The sequence below is a fragment of the Panicum hallii genome, chromosome 2, assembly GCF_002211085.1.
Source record: "Panicum hallii strain FIL2 chromosome 2, PHallii_v3.1, whole genome shotgun sequence".
Lineage (NCBI taxonomy): Eukaryota > Viridiplantae > Streptophyta > Magnoliopsida > Poales > Poaceae > Panicum > Panicum hallii.
This window is the reverse complement of record NC_038043.1, coordinates 12,298,255-12,313,952: the sequence shown is the minus strand read 5'-3', so window position 1 is coordinate 12,313,952 and position 15,698 is coordinate 12,298,255. Positions and strand designations below refer to the sequence as shown.

General features: G+C 47.0%; 3 protein-coding genes across 3 annotated transcripts; 2 read left to right on the top strand and 1 right to left on the bottom strand.

The window, feature by feature from the left end:
• Window positions 1-1,326: 1,326 nt before the first annotated feature.
• LOC112880210 lies at window positions 1,327-3,238 on the top strand. Its single transcript, XM_025944715.1, has one exon. The coding sequence runs from the start codon at window positions 1,561-1,563 to the stop codon at window positions 2,932-2,934; it is 1,374 nt and encodes a 457-aa protein (XP_025800500.1). The 5' UTR covers window positions 1,327-1,560; the 3' UTR covers window positions 2,935-3,238.
• Window positions 3,239-6,117: 2,879 nt separating this feature from the next.
• On the bottom strand, window positions 6,118-7,295 carry LOC112880211. Its single transcript, XM_025944716.1, has 3 exons — window positions 7,069-7,295; window positions 6,503-6,793; window positions 6,118-6,426 (listed from the first exon to the last, which is right to left on the bottom strand). The coding sequence occupies exons 1-3, from the start codon at window positions 7,224-7,226 to the stop codon at window positions 6,348-6,350; spliced, it is 528 nt and encodes a 175-aa protein (XP_025800501.1). The 5' UTR covers window positions 7,227-7,295; the 3' UTR covers window positions 6,118-6,347.
• Window positions 7,296-12,335: 5,040 nt separating this feature from the next.
• On the top strand, window positions 12,336-15,168 carry LOC112879309 (ACT domain-containing protein ACR10). Its single transcript, XM_025943533.1, has 5 exons — window positions 12,336-12,929; window positions 13,406-13,511; window positions 13,793-14,129; window positions 14,229-14,513; window positions 14,810-15,168. The coding sequence occupies exons 1-5, from the start codon at window positions 12,533-12,535 to the stop codon at window positions 14,948-14,950; spliced, it is 1,266 nt and encodes a 421-aa protein (XP_025799318.1). The 5' UTR covers window positions 12,336-12,532; the 3' UTR covers window positions 14,951-15,168.
• The last annotated feature ends 530 nt before the right edge of the window (window positions 15,169-15,698 follow it).

Sequence of the window (15,698 nt, the reverse complement as noted above, 5' to 3'; positions counted from 1 at the left end):
AAACGAAAATCCGCCACCACAAGCTTGTGTTGGGGGACAACACACTACCCAGTTATCACCTTACAATCTAAGCAGTCACGTCTATCCTTTCTCCTAGCAAGGATAAAGTCGATTTGACTCGAGTATTGTCCACTATGGAAGGTCACTAGATGGGACTCCCTCTTTCTAAAGAGGGTATTCGCTAATAGCAGGTCGTAGGCCAGCGCAAAATTCAAAACATCCTCCCCCCTCATTCCTACTACCATACCCGAAACCCCCGTGTACTCACTCATATCCTACATTAGTCGCACCCACATGGCCATTGAGGTCTCCTCCTATGAAGAGCTTCTCACTGATAGGCACGGTACTAACCATGCTATCAAGGTCTTCCCAAATCTGACTCTTGGAGCTCTCACTAAGACCTACCTGAGGGGCATAGGCACTTATCACATTCAGAACCAAATCTCCAATGACCAACCGCACTACGATAATCCGGTCGCCTTGCCTCCTAACATCTACAACTCCATCCTTAAGGCTCTTATCGATCAAGATGCCTACACCATTCCTACCCGAAATTGTCCCCGTGTACCAAAGCTTGAAGCCAGAACCCTCCACCTCCTTCGCCTTCTGGCCCTTCCATTTAGTCTCCTGCACGCATAGAATATTTACACGCCTCCTAATTGCTACATCGACTAGTTCTCTTAACTTACCTATTAGAGACCCTACGTTCCAACTACCTAGAAGAATCCTAATTGGCTCGGCTAGCTTCCTTACCCTTCGCACCCGTCGAGAGAAATGCAAAGACCCTTACTCATTTTTCACTACACCCGGACGCAGACGTAGCGCGTCACAGAGGCTGCGACGACCTGACCCTTGTCACTTATCATCGTACCCGGATCACGATACGACGCGCCCTGAGGGGATGATGACCCGGCCCTTGCCCATTTAACACCACACCCGGGTTCCGATGTAGCGCGTCGCTAAGAGGGTTACGCCCCAACGAATTTTTTATGGGTTTCATTTCTATTAGAGCGGCTGATTTTTTTTACGCTGGTTCGCCAAACCTAACACAACGCTCTGCATTTTCTCATCGCGGGCTTGGGACCGGCAAAGACAGCGTTAGTCCTACTCGAGCACTATTTAGATAATTTTTTGTGTACCGGCGAGTTCTATTCGTATCCGAGTATAATATATATATAATACGAGACATGCTCTGTCTCTTGTTCTATTAGAATAATTTCTGCACAGACCAGTCCGGCAGCGCCGGGTGACAGGCGCCGACTTTCACCTTCTATGGCAGTACCGTTTGCGGGTCCAGCCGGTGATAACAATTAAAAAAATGAAAGGCGTCTCTCTCTCGCTCTCTCTACTTGCATCGTCTTCCTCCCGCACCAGACCGGACACGAACTACCTCATTTCTCCACGAAACAGACCCTAGATCCACCGCTGGTGATGGGTTTCCTCGCTAACTAACTATGAAGATCGAAGCCCCTTAGAAGCCTTGACACTATCTCCCCACTCTTCCCCCTTCGATTAAGCGCTCTGTGTTCTCGTCGCCGTCGCGGCGCGTGGGTGGCCGCGATGGACCCGAGCCGCCCGCTGCCGGGGCGCGGGCCCTTCCTCTCCTCCTCCGTCCACGCCGCCGCGGCGCTCCTCCTCTTGTTTGTCCTCCTCGTCACGCTCCTCGGGCTCCCCATCTCCATCTCCCCGCGCGCCGCCCCCAACCTCACCGACCAGAGGCCTCAGGAGCCGGCCTGCGACCCCGCCTCCCCGCTCGACTGCGCCGACCCGCGCCTCTTCCACCTCATGATGCACAGCGCCATTGAGGCCTTCCCGGCCGTCCACTTCGCCCGCTTCGGCCGCCCCGTCCCCGGCGACCCCCCGTCCGCCTCCTGCGACATGGCCTGGCGCGCCCGCTCCGACTCCGACTCCCCCTCCAAGGCCACCACCAAGGACTACCGCCGCTTCGCCATCGCGCGCGACCCCCGCACGTGCGCCTACTCCGTCCTCTCCATCGGCGAGTACCACTCCGGTCCCAACGCCCGCAAGCCTCGCCGCGCCGCCAAAAACGCCACCATCGCCCCTCCACCCCCGCCCGCGCTCTCTCGCTCCCAGTTCGCCCGGGGCTCCTACCTCGCCTACGTCGGGGGCGGCGACCGCTGCAAGCCCATGCCGCACTACCTACGCAGCCTCCTCTGCACCCTCGCCGAGGCCCGCTACCTCAACCGCACCCTCGTCCTTGATCTCACCCTCTGCCTCTCTGCCGCCTACGCCGCAGCGGGCACGGGAGGAATGCCTGAGGAGGGCAAGCGCCTTGCCTTCTACATCGACGTCGACCACCTCCACTCCCAGGTCCCCATCATTGAGGAGGGCCAGTTCTGGGCGGACTGGGATAGGTGGGGAGTGCAGGGCCAGCTCCCGGCGCGCCTCGTTGAGGACACCAGGCACTCACCTATCAAGTACTCCAAGGTCAGGGACACCCTCATCGTCAGGAAATTCGGGGATGTGGAGCCGGGGAACTACTGGTACAATGTTTGTGAGGGTGAGGCCAAGGGCGTGCTCCGCCCAATGCGGCGGGTGATACGCTGGGCACCGAGCTTGATGAACATTGTCGATGATATTGTCTCAAGGATGCAACCAGACTTTGATTCGGTCCATATTGATGCCAATTGTGAGGACCTTAGACGGAAGGTTGAGGAAGGTCTTGATGCAGGGCGGCAGGTGTATGTCGCAGGGGAGGGGGTCAGCAGTGCACTGGTGGAGGCACTCAAGGCAAAGCTCACTGTGCATCACCTGGATGAGTTTGAGGACCTGTGGGGGACAGACAGCAAGTGGTTCTTGGAGATGAGGAGGCTCAATGGTGGGGTTCCTGTGGAGTTTGATGGGTACATGCGCGAGGTCGTTGATAGGGAGGTCTTCCTCAGGGGGAAGAAGAAGGCGGAGGTGCTCCGGTGATTTGTTTTCTTCTCCCTAATAGATAGTTGTCATTTGTTGATACGTCCTGGATAAGTGGTTGAAGTTTGAACATCACATGACATGCTTTTGTCAAGCAAGTCTTGTAAACTTCATCATGTCTCAATTTAGTTCTCAGACTTATCCGTAGATGTTTTATTTAGCTAGCCATTGTTATTTCTGTGGAAATTTCGGTAACCATAAATATATATAAAGTTTTGAGCTTCTGGTAGCACTGATTCCATTCAACTGTAGTTCCTTAACTCGATTCTGTAACAAGGATTTGTAATACTTTTTTTTATATTCAGTTCATTTCATAACGTCCTATGTTTTATTCCACAGTACACTTAAACAACGATTATCATGTTTGATTCATTTGCATCTGTGTTTTGACTTTGTGGGTATCTTTTCTTTGAGTTTGAGTGATGCACAGGCACAAGTACAGCTACGAATCCTCTTTCTGAAAACATACATCTTGCTACATATACGGAATATGGATATCTTTTGGATCATTTGCTTGCTAGACTAGATAAAGTTATATTTATATATGCTTCCTTCTACATATACTTTCCGTAAAAGCAGGTGTGGACTGTTTTTTAAAAACTATATGCTCCCTTATAATCCGTAAGTGCTGCAGAAATTGAAATGTTTAATTGGGACAATCTGGATTTGATCTGCTTGTGGAGCAGTATCTTAGTTCATGCAGGGATTTTGCTGTTTTGCTTTCGTACAGCTCATATTTAGACCTGTGTAGTTGCAGATCTGCATACTATGGTACCCCTTGCGACCAACGAGCAATTTACGTAGACTATGTAAACAGTGGTGCTCTCTATACATCCTTAAAATTTGATTGCTTAAATGATTTTACTATATTATAATGCTCTGATCCATTATCTGTTTCAGCATTGCAGCACTTAATCATGGAAAACAATACTCAGATAGTGTACCGTGATGCTTTCTTAGGAGAAATACTGCAGCATCAGCAAACTCTTGATATTATTCGGTTTCCTTTGGTTGTCACATATTCTGGCCAGAACATTAATATCCCTGCCAAACCTATCAAGAAGATGTTAGAGACTCTATATTGTCATAAGGGTAGGATCAACATTATGTCCCACAGAGACAATAAGATGATGATCATGTTCACGAATGATGCAGCGGCCTGGATTGCGTATGAGCAGTTATAAACTTATAGGCTGTGAATGTTCTCTCAGGAGCATAGCTTGAATTCAAGGTATGGACTCCATATGATGAACTTGTATATGATTTAGCCGATCACTCAATTAAGATCTCTATCAAGGGTCTTCCATTTCATATGTGGAAAAGTGATGTTGAGGAGATGTATCCTTATTGTGCTGTTAGTTTTATTGCACACGAGACAATCACAAAGACAGATCTGTCAGCTTATAGGTGCTTTGGATGGAGTCAGCTGAGGATTGCAGTGCCAAGAACCGTGTCTCTTAAAATCCTAAAGAAAGCAGTAAAAAGAGATGTCTCTGTTCCTGCCCAAAATTTCAGAGTATATTATGTCTATACATTGTTCATTTAGTCAGCTGGACAGAGCAAGTGGTTGCAACAAATTTGGCAGATAGCCATGAATGTAATGCAGGAGAGATAAGGGATCTTGCAAACTCATATGAGGTGCATTCTATGAACCTAAGGCAGTTGATTTTCTAGCTTCCAATGAAACAGATGCTACAATGATTAATCGAATTTTAGTGATAATGGCATCTCTCAGCACGATCTCCATGGCATTCAATGTGCATAATTGGATTCTTGAAAATATGTCAGCTGCAGAGAAACACTAACCAAATTACCAACCCATCTATGCACAGAAAGAATTGTGAGCTTCCTACTTAGCCCTTACTGTGCCTTTGAAAATCCTGATGAGGCTGCAGAAGAACATCCAGCAAATGAGAGCTACACGTGTACAGCATGGGGTCTAACGGTCCAAGTGTAAGGAACATAACAAGCAAGATAATGGCGGCTCTTTTTCCTTCAGGGATTGAAAATGTCAATGTAGAAACAAGCCACGATTCAGTGGAGCTATGAATAAAGCAAATATTTTAAGCTCTGCTGTCATCCCAGATTCAGAACCGGCGGTATGTACAATATTGTGTGCTCTAAAAATTCAAACATGATGTTAACTAAAATTATATAAAAAAACAGTTCTGTTAAGTGAATTTTGATTTTCATGTAGACAAGAACCGTTGGAAATGAACCACCATCTCTCTATGATCTTCGACGTCAACTTCCTGCTAGGACACAGACCTATTGCCAGGTAAAACTCTAGAAAACTCCACCAACCAAAATGGTTTGGTTGGCTGTATAAAAAAAAAATAGTGTCTTACCGCTATATTTCACTTTCAGTTACATATCTCATATGTGAAAACTGATGCATCTATAGCATGTCAGGTCACTAGCTGAATTATGTGGCCATGCACTTGCAGTTTATCCATGAATGATGAATCAATCAGAAATCAGGGATGCTAGCAACATTGACTGGAAAAACAGTCAGTCACCTGATGAAAGCTCATTGAGATAAGTTGAGATAGCGATTTTGCAAACAAAATGGAGCAACACGTGAATGCAGCTCATGCTGGTGTTTACTACTTGAGACATGAGAGCAAGCAACACATAGCAGATCTAGAAACAAACAGGTACCAGCAGAGCAGGTATAAGTAAAGCACAGCAGGCTGGAGATGTACAAGTACCACAATGATGAGATGGATTGCAGCACACACAGACATTACTACTGGCCTGCAGTATCAGCTGACTTTAATCTGTATGATAGTAGGTGATGCATGACGCAAACCTATTGTGTGCACTAGGAAACTCTAATTTCTGCTCTTGATACAGTAATGCACAATGCACAGTACAGACACCAAAAGAAATTTCCTCCCCTGCAGGGCCTGTATTGGCTTCGGAGAGTACTCAGTCCTGTTTCTGGCGAAAAAGGAGGCAGTAGTCATGTCCAGGGCATGAATTTCCTCGGTGATGTGCTATTTATTTCACCCTTTTTGCTGTCAAACTCCTAGCAACTGCCGACTGCTTTGGGAAGGGACTATACCGTTTATGCCAAGCTATTCTTCATGGCAGCTGAAAGATAGCTTGCTACTCCTTTGCTATACTTGCATGAGGGAAATCTTACAGAAGCAGAAGGAAAAAAAAGTAAGAAAACTGAAAGACTTCTAACTGCCGTGCCAGTGTAAATATTTTACTGAGATGAGAGTACAGTGTTATGGTAACAATAGACATTTAATGGTAACTATCCTGAAAGGTACAGAAAACCGTTTCTATTTATTACCCTGGTGAGAAATCTGATAGAATCACACAATTTCAGCTACTGCCAACAACTTCGGACTATCAAGAAAGAAAAAAAGTAGAGTGGGAAAAACAAGATGGAAACTCCTCTGTTACATTGCTTTAGAACTGGCATAAGTTTCTTTGAGTAAGGGTGCACACTGGATTATAACACGAGCTCCAGAAGCGAGCCTGCAATTGTGAAATCAATGTTAATTCATCATACTGCCTCACTGGACAAACTGCAAAGATTGGGAGTGTTACTGACCTTTCTTCAATCTTAACCGCTTTCTCTTTTTCATCATGAAATGATACTACTCTTGAAAATCGTGGTGATGAATCGGTCATTCTTTTGCTTGTACTTCTTCTCAAGGTCTTGGATGAAGCTTCATTGCTACATTCTTGTTCACCATTGTTATGCCTGACATCTGTGGTAATGGTTACCAATGTCCCACTTTTGGGTTGCTGGCATGGTGCCATTTTGATTGTTTGTGAGATAATTTGAGTTCTGCGCTCCAAATTATCCAAATTCCGTACAGAGGCTTCTTTCTCAGAAACACTGCAACATATTCTTTCTGGTCACAATCTATGCAGATGAACTGTATGCAGAAAGCTAATTGCATACAGAGAGATCATGGTCAAGGAGACAGCCATTGAAACAGTGATGGGCATGACGGGATGTGTTCATCTATAAGACTAACATTGTGCTAAACCTCAATCCTGAATATTAGGTCATGAATGAGAGGAATGGGCATAAGTTTCTCTCTTGCATCAGATTGAGCTGGTTCATCGGAAAGGATAGTGAAGAACGAGAAAAGGAATCAGGAAACGTACCAGTATTGGTCATAAGATGAGGTGGGCTTAATATTTGTGGACATTACTTTGCCTGACTCGCATCCCATGCCTGCAGTTTGGAGCATGCTCCCACTGCAGTCGCCGCAGTCTCCTGACTCTGAAACTACTCTGGCCCCAGCAGCAGTTACAGGACGCATGATGAGCGCACCAAGGGGAGACAAGACTGGAGATGACGGCAGCAGCTCAACATGTTGGCTCAAGTACTTGGGCTTGTGCGTTGTTCGCATGAGGCCGCAGGCAGGGAGATACTGCCTTGCAGACATTGTCGACCCGCAAGCCACGAGCCGCATCAGCAGGTTGGCAGGGTTCAGCTTCGTTCCCAGTGACTGCATTGCTTCTCTGTCATCATCATCATCCTTTTCTAGGATTCTCTTAGCAGCGGCGCCTCTTCTGCCAAGAGCCTCAGCCCTTATGAGGGACTCCAAGGTCCCGTTCCTGCTAGTGCTGGAGGAGAAAGATCCTGTACGTCCTGGATGCTTATCATCGGTAGTCACAGTTGCCTTGGTCGGTGTGCTACCAGTACTACAACCAGTATCCTTATTGTGTAGGTCCCTCCCTGTTGATGTTCCTTGGGTTTGTGTCACCTCGCCTTGTGCTGTGATTATGGATGCCTGTTGCTTGTTGTAAAGCATGAGGCTTGGTGGAGGAGTGGGAGAGCTTGTGCCACCTGAAGGATAAGGTGTGCCTCCTGCTAATCCTCTTGGCATATTATGAGAGGAGGGGCTGCCTGAAGAGCTTGAATGTGCTGATGCTGCCTGCTCGTCCCTGTCCCCAGTGGTGCCAGAAGATGATGGTGACATTGACGACAGCTCTGGCTGTGGTTCTTGGTGAGGTGGAGGTTGTGCTTCAACCTCAACATCAACCTTAATTGTGGGAGGAGATGGCAATGATGAATTAGTAGTCCAGCCCTCCCTGGAATGAGTTGGTGTCTCTTCATCAGGAGTTGGCTTGATGCAGTGGACCTTACGTGTAATGGATGTGCTGATGTTTGTGTGGTCATGATCTGAATCAACAAATAACAGGATGGAAACATGCAATAGGTAAATAAATCCAGCAAGTAGTAGTTGAAGAAGAATAACTTAGGCCAAATATGCCATAACTGCAATGCATGATTTATAATATACCTGCAGGTGGTGATGCAGCTACAAGTGCAGCAGGTGGTGATGAGTGGTGGGGGAGCAAGAGGGAGCCCTTGAGGACAAACTCGCTGCCCTGCGCTGGGAGCAACACATCGTCCTCCAACACATCATGCCACACGAATCCGGTTTTGTACCTCCTCCAATGTCGCAGCGCGTTGTGTATGTTAGTTGCCAGAAGCAAACAAGTGAGCAAGGAAGCAAAAGATGATCTGGATGGCCAGTTACCTCTTGCAGGACCAGGAATACATGGTGGCCATGCCCTTCCCTCGCAGCGCATCCAGCCGGCAGATCACGTCTCTGAGGTAGAGGGCTTGGTTTGGGGAGGCGAGGCGCAGCTCCATCAGGTGCGGGTGCTCCAGGTGCCGTCCGCTGCGGCACAGGTAGTACACCACCGTCACTGGCACACTACTCTGGCCTGGGTTGCCACGGCGCCTCCTCGGTGCCTTTGCTCCTTCCTCCGATGAGGACATGGCAGCTTTCCTGCCCTTCCCTTCACTGGACGAACCAAGCAATTTACAAGACTGCAGATGAGACGATCCAGCCAGAGCAAGTGCTTACCCGCTGGAACAGAAGAGTGCTAGCTAGCTGCAGCAGGGAATGGCAATGAAGCTTCCTTTGCTTGCGTTTGAAAGAAGCAAGTGCTGATGAAGAAACTAGTGAAAGAGACGTGGTAGACAGACCGAGGGAGTGGAAGCCTGGAGCAGATACTTATATAAACATGAGAACCAGCACTTAGAGGTTGGCAACTCTTCTCTTGTTGCTGCCTGCCCCTTTTCTGCTTCCTTCTCGTAGAGGTGGTTCTGATTTGTTTCCCATGTCCAGGAAGATGATTTGTTGCTCATTTCATTTGGTAAGGCAGCAGCAGGCATGGATACGGGCGAGCTAGCTGTTGTGTTGCTGGTTGCTACCAGCACTCACATGGATCTCACTCGCATCACAGCCTGCTGTCCTGTCTTCAGAGGCACGAGAAGGTAATAACAGGAGCAGTAAAGCGGAGCAAGGTACACTAGTACAATACAGCTGGGTTGGTTGGGAGGCTACATTGCATTTGCATCGCATTACACTGTGCTGTCCGTGATTATTTTTACTCACTGAGTGTTGAAAGCAGGCTCAATGACACTGCCAGTAGACAGTAGTTTACTCCATACTGGCATCATCCTCCATGCAGTGAGTCACAGCTGCTTTTCTTGAGCTCCCCTGCCTTTGCATCTCTCCCCCTCGTCGTGCTTCGCTTTCTTCTTTCTTTCCTCCCTACCTTTTCGTTCACATGATATATGATCCGGTTTGGTATATAATATCAACGGTGCCATCTTATTCTCCCTCTTTTTTAGGAGAATTAACCTAAAATAAAGGATAAAGTTGCCACCTTGCCCTGCCTGCATTCGCAAACTAACTTGCTCTTTTCTTCCTTTGTCACAGCAGACACCCAGCTGCGTGGTGTTGAAGGAAGAAGAGCTGTTGGAACCAGAGCGATCTGCTGCTGCTGTTGCACCTGCATCCTGACATTAGCGGTTGGCGTCAGATTCCGATGAGCTCATGAGCTGTGTGATGCGTACGCATGCCGTGCAAGCAAGACGGACACTGACCAACCAAACCCGTCAGCATTCATCATATACTGTATCTGCATGCGAGGTTCGGTGCAGCAGCCTGCAGGTACGCTGGCGCTGCAAATGTGACAAGGGAATTGCACTGCATCCATGAGACGAGAAAATAAGGGGAGAGCCCCGCTCTAAATGTACGGTGATTGCACAGCAACTACGTGCCCAGGGACGTACGCTTTGCTTGCCGTAGATTTCACGTCCCCCTCCCTTTTTGGCTTCAGTATTTTTTTTGGCTTGGTGGGCGGACATAATCTGGGCGTGCGGCCACCCCAGGTGATATATATGGGCGGAAAAAGTCCTTTCAACCTCTCTTAACTATCAACACAATTTGATCTACTCCCTCAACCAAAAAATCGGATATTCAACATCTCCAACTATTAAAACCATCCAATTTACCCCCTCGGCGATTTCGAAAGATGATTTTATCGACGTGGCGTCATCATATTAGTAATCCTACATAGGGTTACACCAGTCACATATAATTTAAGATAGTCAACTAGATTTTATCAAAAAATAGTTATAATTTTTTTCTTAGAAATATATGCAATTAAAATTTTTAAATCTGGTTTTATCATAGAAAAAAATATGAAAAAGTAGTTTCATACTTATTTCTAAAATCATGCTCTATCTTCTGGTTCCTAGGTTAGGAGTTATTAGATCTTTCAAAAATACTTTGATTAAAATTATTTTTATTTCTAAATTAGAATTAGGCTGTTTTTAACCGCAGTCAATTTTAACTCGGCTCGTTTAGCTCATTTGAAATTGAGTCTTAAACGACACAGAAGATGATAATAAATAAGTTGAGGCTACTTACACCAAATAACAGAACCAACTTTTAGAAAAAGAATTAAGGTATGACCATAGGATCTCAATAATTTTTAACTGGACACTATAAATAGAGCATGATTTTAGAAAAAAAAAAAGAAACTAGTTTCATATATTTGTGAGCTAAAATGAATTTTCGGAGACTAAATCATATTTTAGGATTTTTAATTACATATGTTTTCTAAGAAAATATGTTTTTAACTATTTTTTGATAAAGTCTAGTTGGCCAACTTAAACTATCAACACGGTCCAATTTACCTCTCTTTGGCTGATGTGGCGCTACGTAGAATGGCTAATATGGCGCCACGTCGGCAAAACCGTCTTTCAAAACTACCGAGAGGGGGTAAATTGGACGGTTTCATTAGTTGGGGGTGTTGAAATATCTGGTTTTTCGATTGAGGGGGCTTAAATCAAATTGTGTTGATAGTTGAGTGGGTTGAAAGAACTTTTCCCTATATGGGCTGATGCTGTCCTACCCTAAACCCTAAAGTAGAGGTGGACTCGGGCCAACTCAGGCCGCTTCAGACGTAGACAAAACTCTGGGCCTAGATAACGGCTCGAGGTACTCGGTTGTGTGGATCATTTTCGTGCCGTGCCTACGTGCGTCGAGTTCCTATCCTCTCCAAAAAAAATCTGTTGAGATCCTAGGTATGTACATCCTCGTGTTTGTGCCATACTGGTACAGTCTAAAATTTACTGTATCGTGCCGTGCTTTAGACGCTATTCGCAGTAACGCGCACGACTACGTACAGTTACATCGTAGAAGGTCCACGACAGCCCACATCTCTGCCACCGTCAACCTTCCTCGTCTCCGTCTCCGGTGGTGGCCGCTGCAGAAGATGTCGCCCTGCAACCCGCCAATGCCACCAGCTGCTGCGCCACCGCCGAGTCCTTCGCTCACCGATTGACTCCGCGCCAGTATGCCGTGCCGCCCTACAACCTACAACCTGCCACCACCATCTGCCTTCCCTGCACCCCACCTTCCTAAGTCCAGCGGTGTTGGATCCTCCGGCTGCCCTCCCCTTCTGAACTCCGGCAGCTGGCTCGACGAGGAAGCATAGTAGCTAGGGTCCACCAGCCAGCGAGCAGCAGCACTCTTCTGCAACGCTTCGCATTGCACTAACGTGCGCGGCTGCGCGATTATTTCCACGTGCTTTATGATGTGCTAAATTTCGTGTTTTTGGTGGTTCACACATAGCATGGCTCAAGTCTTAGCTTTAGCTGGACGTGGGAAATACATCCCTTCACTCCTCGTCACCATGAATAGCAGTGCTCCTGCTCTTTTCTTAAAAAAAAAACTCCTCTTCACCAACTTGAATTTCGACTGCGCGTGACGCGGATGATGGAGATCCCTCGAATTTGCATGCCGACAATCGCCCCCATAGCAACTTTGGACTCGTAACGACTCTTTGAATTCAGGATTTCGGTCTGAAATCAGGAAATGGAGAAAACTACGACTTTATTACATTAGGTTAGGTTTAAAAAAAAACGTGGACTAAGAGACAGAGCAGACCGGGACAGTCACACTGAGCAAAGTGGAGAGACTGCTTGGTTGCACAAAACAAGAGAAAATCTCACCGTCCAACCAATCTTGGCCTGCCGTATGCCTTGTTGACTTGTCCACGACACACAAATCACTTTCTCTTCCAACCCCGGGAATTTGTTTGGTTTCCTTTTGCACCCTCTGCCGCTGCTAGAAAAACAAGAACAAGAAGGGATCTTTGCTTGCCGTGGAATCCATCACCCGAGATTCTGTCCACATTCTCTCTCGTTTCCTCCGCCTCCGCTGTCTGTCTGTCTGTCTGTCCCCGCAGCCGCGGCAGCCCCCCTGAAGATCGCCCCTCTTCCGGCTGCGGGCGAGCTGGGAGGCTGAGCAGGATGGGGGTGCCCAGCGACGAGGTGGTGCAAATCCGCCACGCCGCCGCCGCCGGGGACCCCGCCGTCGTCACCGTCAGCTGCCCCGACAAGACGGGCCTCGGCTGCGACCTCTGCCGGGTCGTCCTACTCTTCGGCCTCAGCGTCGTCAAGGGGGACATGAGCACGGACGGCCGGTGGTGCTACATCGTGCTCTGGGTGCTGCCGCGGCGGGGGCGGCCCGGGCCCGTGCCGTGGGGCCTCCTCAAGGACAGGCTGCTCCAACTCTGCCCAGTCGCGGCGCCGTTCGGGTTCGACACCGCCGACCTCGCCGCTGCTGGCCTCCAGGACGCCCCGCCTCCCGCGCCACGGCTCTTCTTGCTCAAGCTATACTGCTTCGACCGGATGGGCCTCTTGCATGGTAACAACACCACCTGCTATCGTAGATTCACTAAGATGATTGCCTGCATAGTTCAGTAGGCTACCTGATTTTTCTATTCTATGGAAAGTGCTAGCCTAAATGATTGGGGAAAGTGTTCCCCTCTTCATCAGTCATCTTATCAGACAACCAAAAATTATATTGACTGCCGATCTCATTTCTCAGACATCTTTTGATAAAACTGTCAGTCTCTCATTGCTCAATAGCATGCATTTTTTCGTTCAAAAAAATAGCATGCATTTCTTTTCCATTTAAATTACTGAATACATAGGAGATCGTACGGATTCTTTTTTCTCACATTATAACTACATACTCCTAGGTAAGGTAACTTCATATCCAGCTAATTTTGCTTTTTATGTTACCAAGCAACAGCTAGTCCTGAAAGGTATCTCATCAGAGATATCCGCATCTAGAAAAGGTCTGATTTGGATCTTATGATGGGAATTCTGTGTCCACAGATGTAACACGAGTGTTGTGTGAGCTAGAGTTCACAATTCGGAGGGTCAAGGTCTCTACCACGCCTGATGGGACTGTGCTGGACCTTTTCTTCATCACAGATGCCAGGTCTCTTGTCTCCTAACACAACCTTTTCAGTGCCTCTGATGATCTTTTTTTTTTCTGTTTCATGATTCCAGAAACTATTACTCCATGATAATATGATGAAAATAATACATTTTATCATCAAGCATCTTGGCTGAGATATCAAGAATTGTCCATTCCTCCTTTTTTCTTTTACATCATAGTGTGGTGCTGCCTTGTTTGTGGTTACTTAGTTCCACCTCTCAGTATATTATTAGCTCCATATCTCCTTTAGAAAGTAAACGAACACTCCGGAATGATTTCAGGGAGCTTCTGCACACAAAGAGCAGAAGAGAAGAAGCATACGACAAACTTGAGAGTGTCTTAGGCGACTCCTTGGCAAGTCGTGAAATAGATCCTGCCACTGAAGACATGTTGACTTGCCTCCAAGCATGTCCATCATTGACGCCTGCTGTAATGGAACAGATGTTTAACACAGATCTTATAGAGGAGCAATCAATCACCACAAGAGGTGACAATGCCATCTCCGTAACAACAGACAACTCTCTTAGCTCTGTCCACACTCTTATTCAGATTCAGTGTGGTGACCATAAGGGCCTGCTATATGACATCATGAGGACAGTCAAGGACTGCAACATTCAGGTAACAACAGTTGGTACAAGCATAATTCTTGCCATTTGTATTTCACCATCTTCAAAATGAAAATGATGGAGAAGCAAGTCCAATTTTCTTTTTTGTCAGATTTCCTATGGCCGATTCTATGCGACCCAAAATGGGAGGTGTGATGTGGATTTGTTCGTGGTGCAATCAGATGGGAAGAAGATCCTTGATCAGCAAAGGCAGAGATCACTGTGTTGTCGCCTAAGGATGGAGCTCCTCCGACCATTGCGTGTAGCATTGGTGAACCGGGGTCCTGACACAGAACTGCTGGTAGCAAACCCTGTTGAGGTTTCTGGCAAGGGAAGGCCATTGGTCTTCTACGACATCACCCTCGCTCTCAAGAATCTTCAGAAACGAATCTTCTTGGTATGGTACTATATGTTAGCCGATGTATCTCTACACATAGACATAGGTGTTGGGTTAGTGTACATGTGCACGACAGGGCCTCCGTGCCTATACATGTACACCGCTACTCATTGGATTAATGAATCTGTTATTCTCCCTAAACCTCCGTCTCACACAATATAATGTTTAAACTTCCATCTGACACTATATAATGTTTATCATTGTGCAGCTTTAACTATTATTACAATCATTGATGAATGATCTTTTACTGAGAGAAGCAACTATTGACAGCTGATGGAACATCATGATGTTTGTAGGCTGAGATTGGGAGGCATGTTGTGGAAGATAGGGAGTGGGAAGTCTACAGGGTGCACTTTGGTGAGGAGCATGATCTCTCGGCTGCGTTGCAGAGCAAGATCGTGGGAGGAGTCACCAGTATGCTGATGGGGTGGGACTGATGACACTGCTGCTGTGACACTGAAACGTTATCTTTAGTGATCTGAAGAAACTAACATAACTTGGCGTAGGTAAAATTTGTTACAATATGTCTTTATTTGATCTCATCAATACAGCAGTCATGGTTGAGGCCATGAAGGCCATGGTTAAGTCTTGTAACAGCCATTGTTAAGACTATGTAACAGCCATGGTTAAGGGCATGAATGAGCCTTATTGCTGATATTAGAGAGAGAATTCAAGGACTGCACTAATGTTAGCCATAACATCTATCTTGTAATCCCCTATATGTATGTATGTATGTATGTATGTATGTATGTATGTATGTATATGTAACCTTGAGATCAATAAGAATACTCTGAATTCACTATTCTCCGTCTCTCTGTTCATACAATTTCTACTCACAACACGTTATTAGCAGCTCTAAACACTGAGCAAGAGAGAAAGAGGTGAAGAGATTACCAATTTGAAGGGTTAGATGGCTCACCGTTTGCTGATTTCCCTTGATGCTGGTTCTTCTCTTCCTCGCAACCTTCGTGCTCGCCATCTACGTCGCCTCTTGCGCCAACAGCTCGCCGAGCTTCTCCGGGCTCTAGTGCACCGTCCTCGACGCGGCAGGGGCCGTGGCCCCCGGTCTCCTGCTAGCTTCACCAGCCGTGGAGGACAACGCTGCGACGATGGCGCTGCTGCCCGCAGAACCACCCGAGCCAACAGCAGCAACTCTAGCTGATGAGGACATCGCCAGCAACGATA

Bases quoted from the DNA above. Each gene is read 5' to 3' on its own strand.
- LOC112880210 (XM_025944715.1), top strand. From the start codon at position 1,561: ATGGACCCGAGCCGCCCGCTGCCGGGGCGCGGGCCCTTCCTCTCCTCC.
- LOC112880211 (XM_025944716.1), bottom strand. From the start codon at position 7,226: ATGCGTCCTGTAACTGCTGCTGGGGCCAGAGTAGTTTCAGAGTCAGGA. The intron at 6,794-7,068 runs GTACGTTTCCTG...AATATGTTGCAG, and splicing joins TCATCTTATGACCAATACTG to TGTTTCTGAGAAAGAAGCCT. The intron at 6,427-6,502 runs GTCAGTAACACT...TCACAATTGCAG, and splicing joins GCGGTTAAGATTGAAGAAAG to GCTCGCTTCTGGAGCTCGTG.
- LOC112879309 (XM_025943533.1), top strand. From the start codon at position 12,533: ATGGGGGTGCCCAGCGACGAGGTGGTGCAAATCCGCCACGCCGCCGCC. The intron at 14,130-14,228 runs GTAACAACAGTT...CTTTTTTGTCAG, and splicing joins TCAAGGACTGCAACATTCAG to ATTTCCTATGGCCGATTCTA. The intron at 14,514-14,809 runs GTATGGTACTAT...TGATGTTTGTAG, and splicing joins TTCAGAAACGAATCTTCTTG to GCTGAGATTGGGAGGCATGT.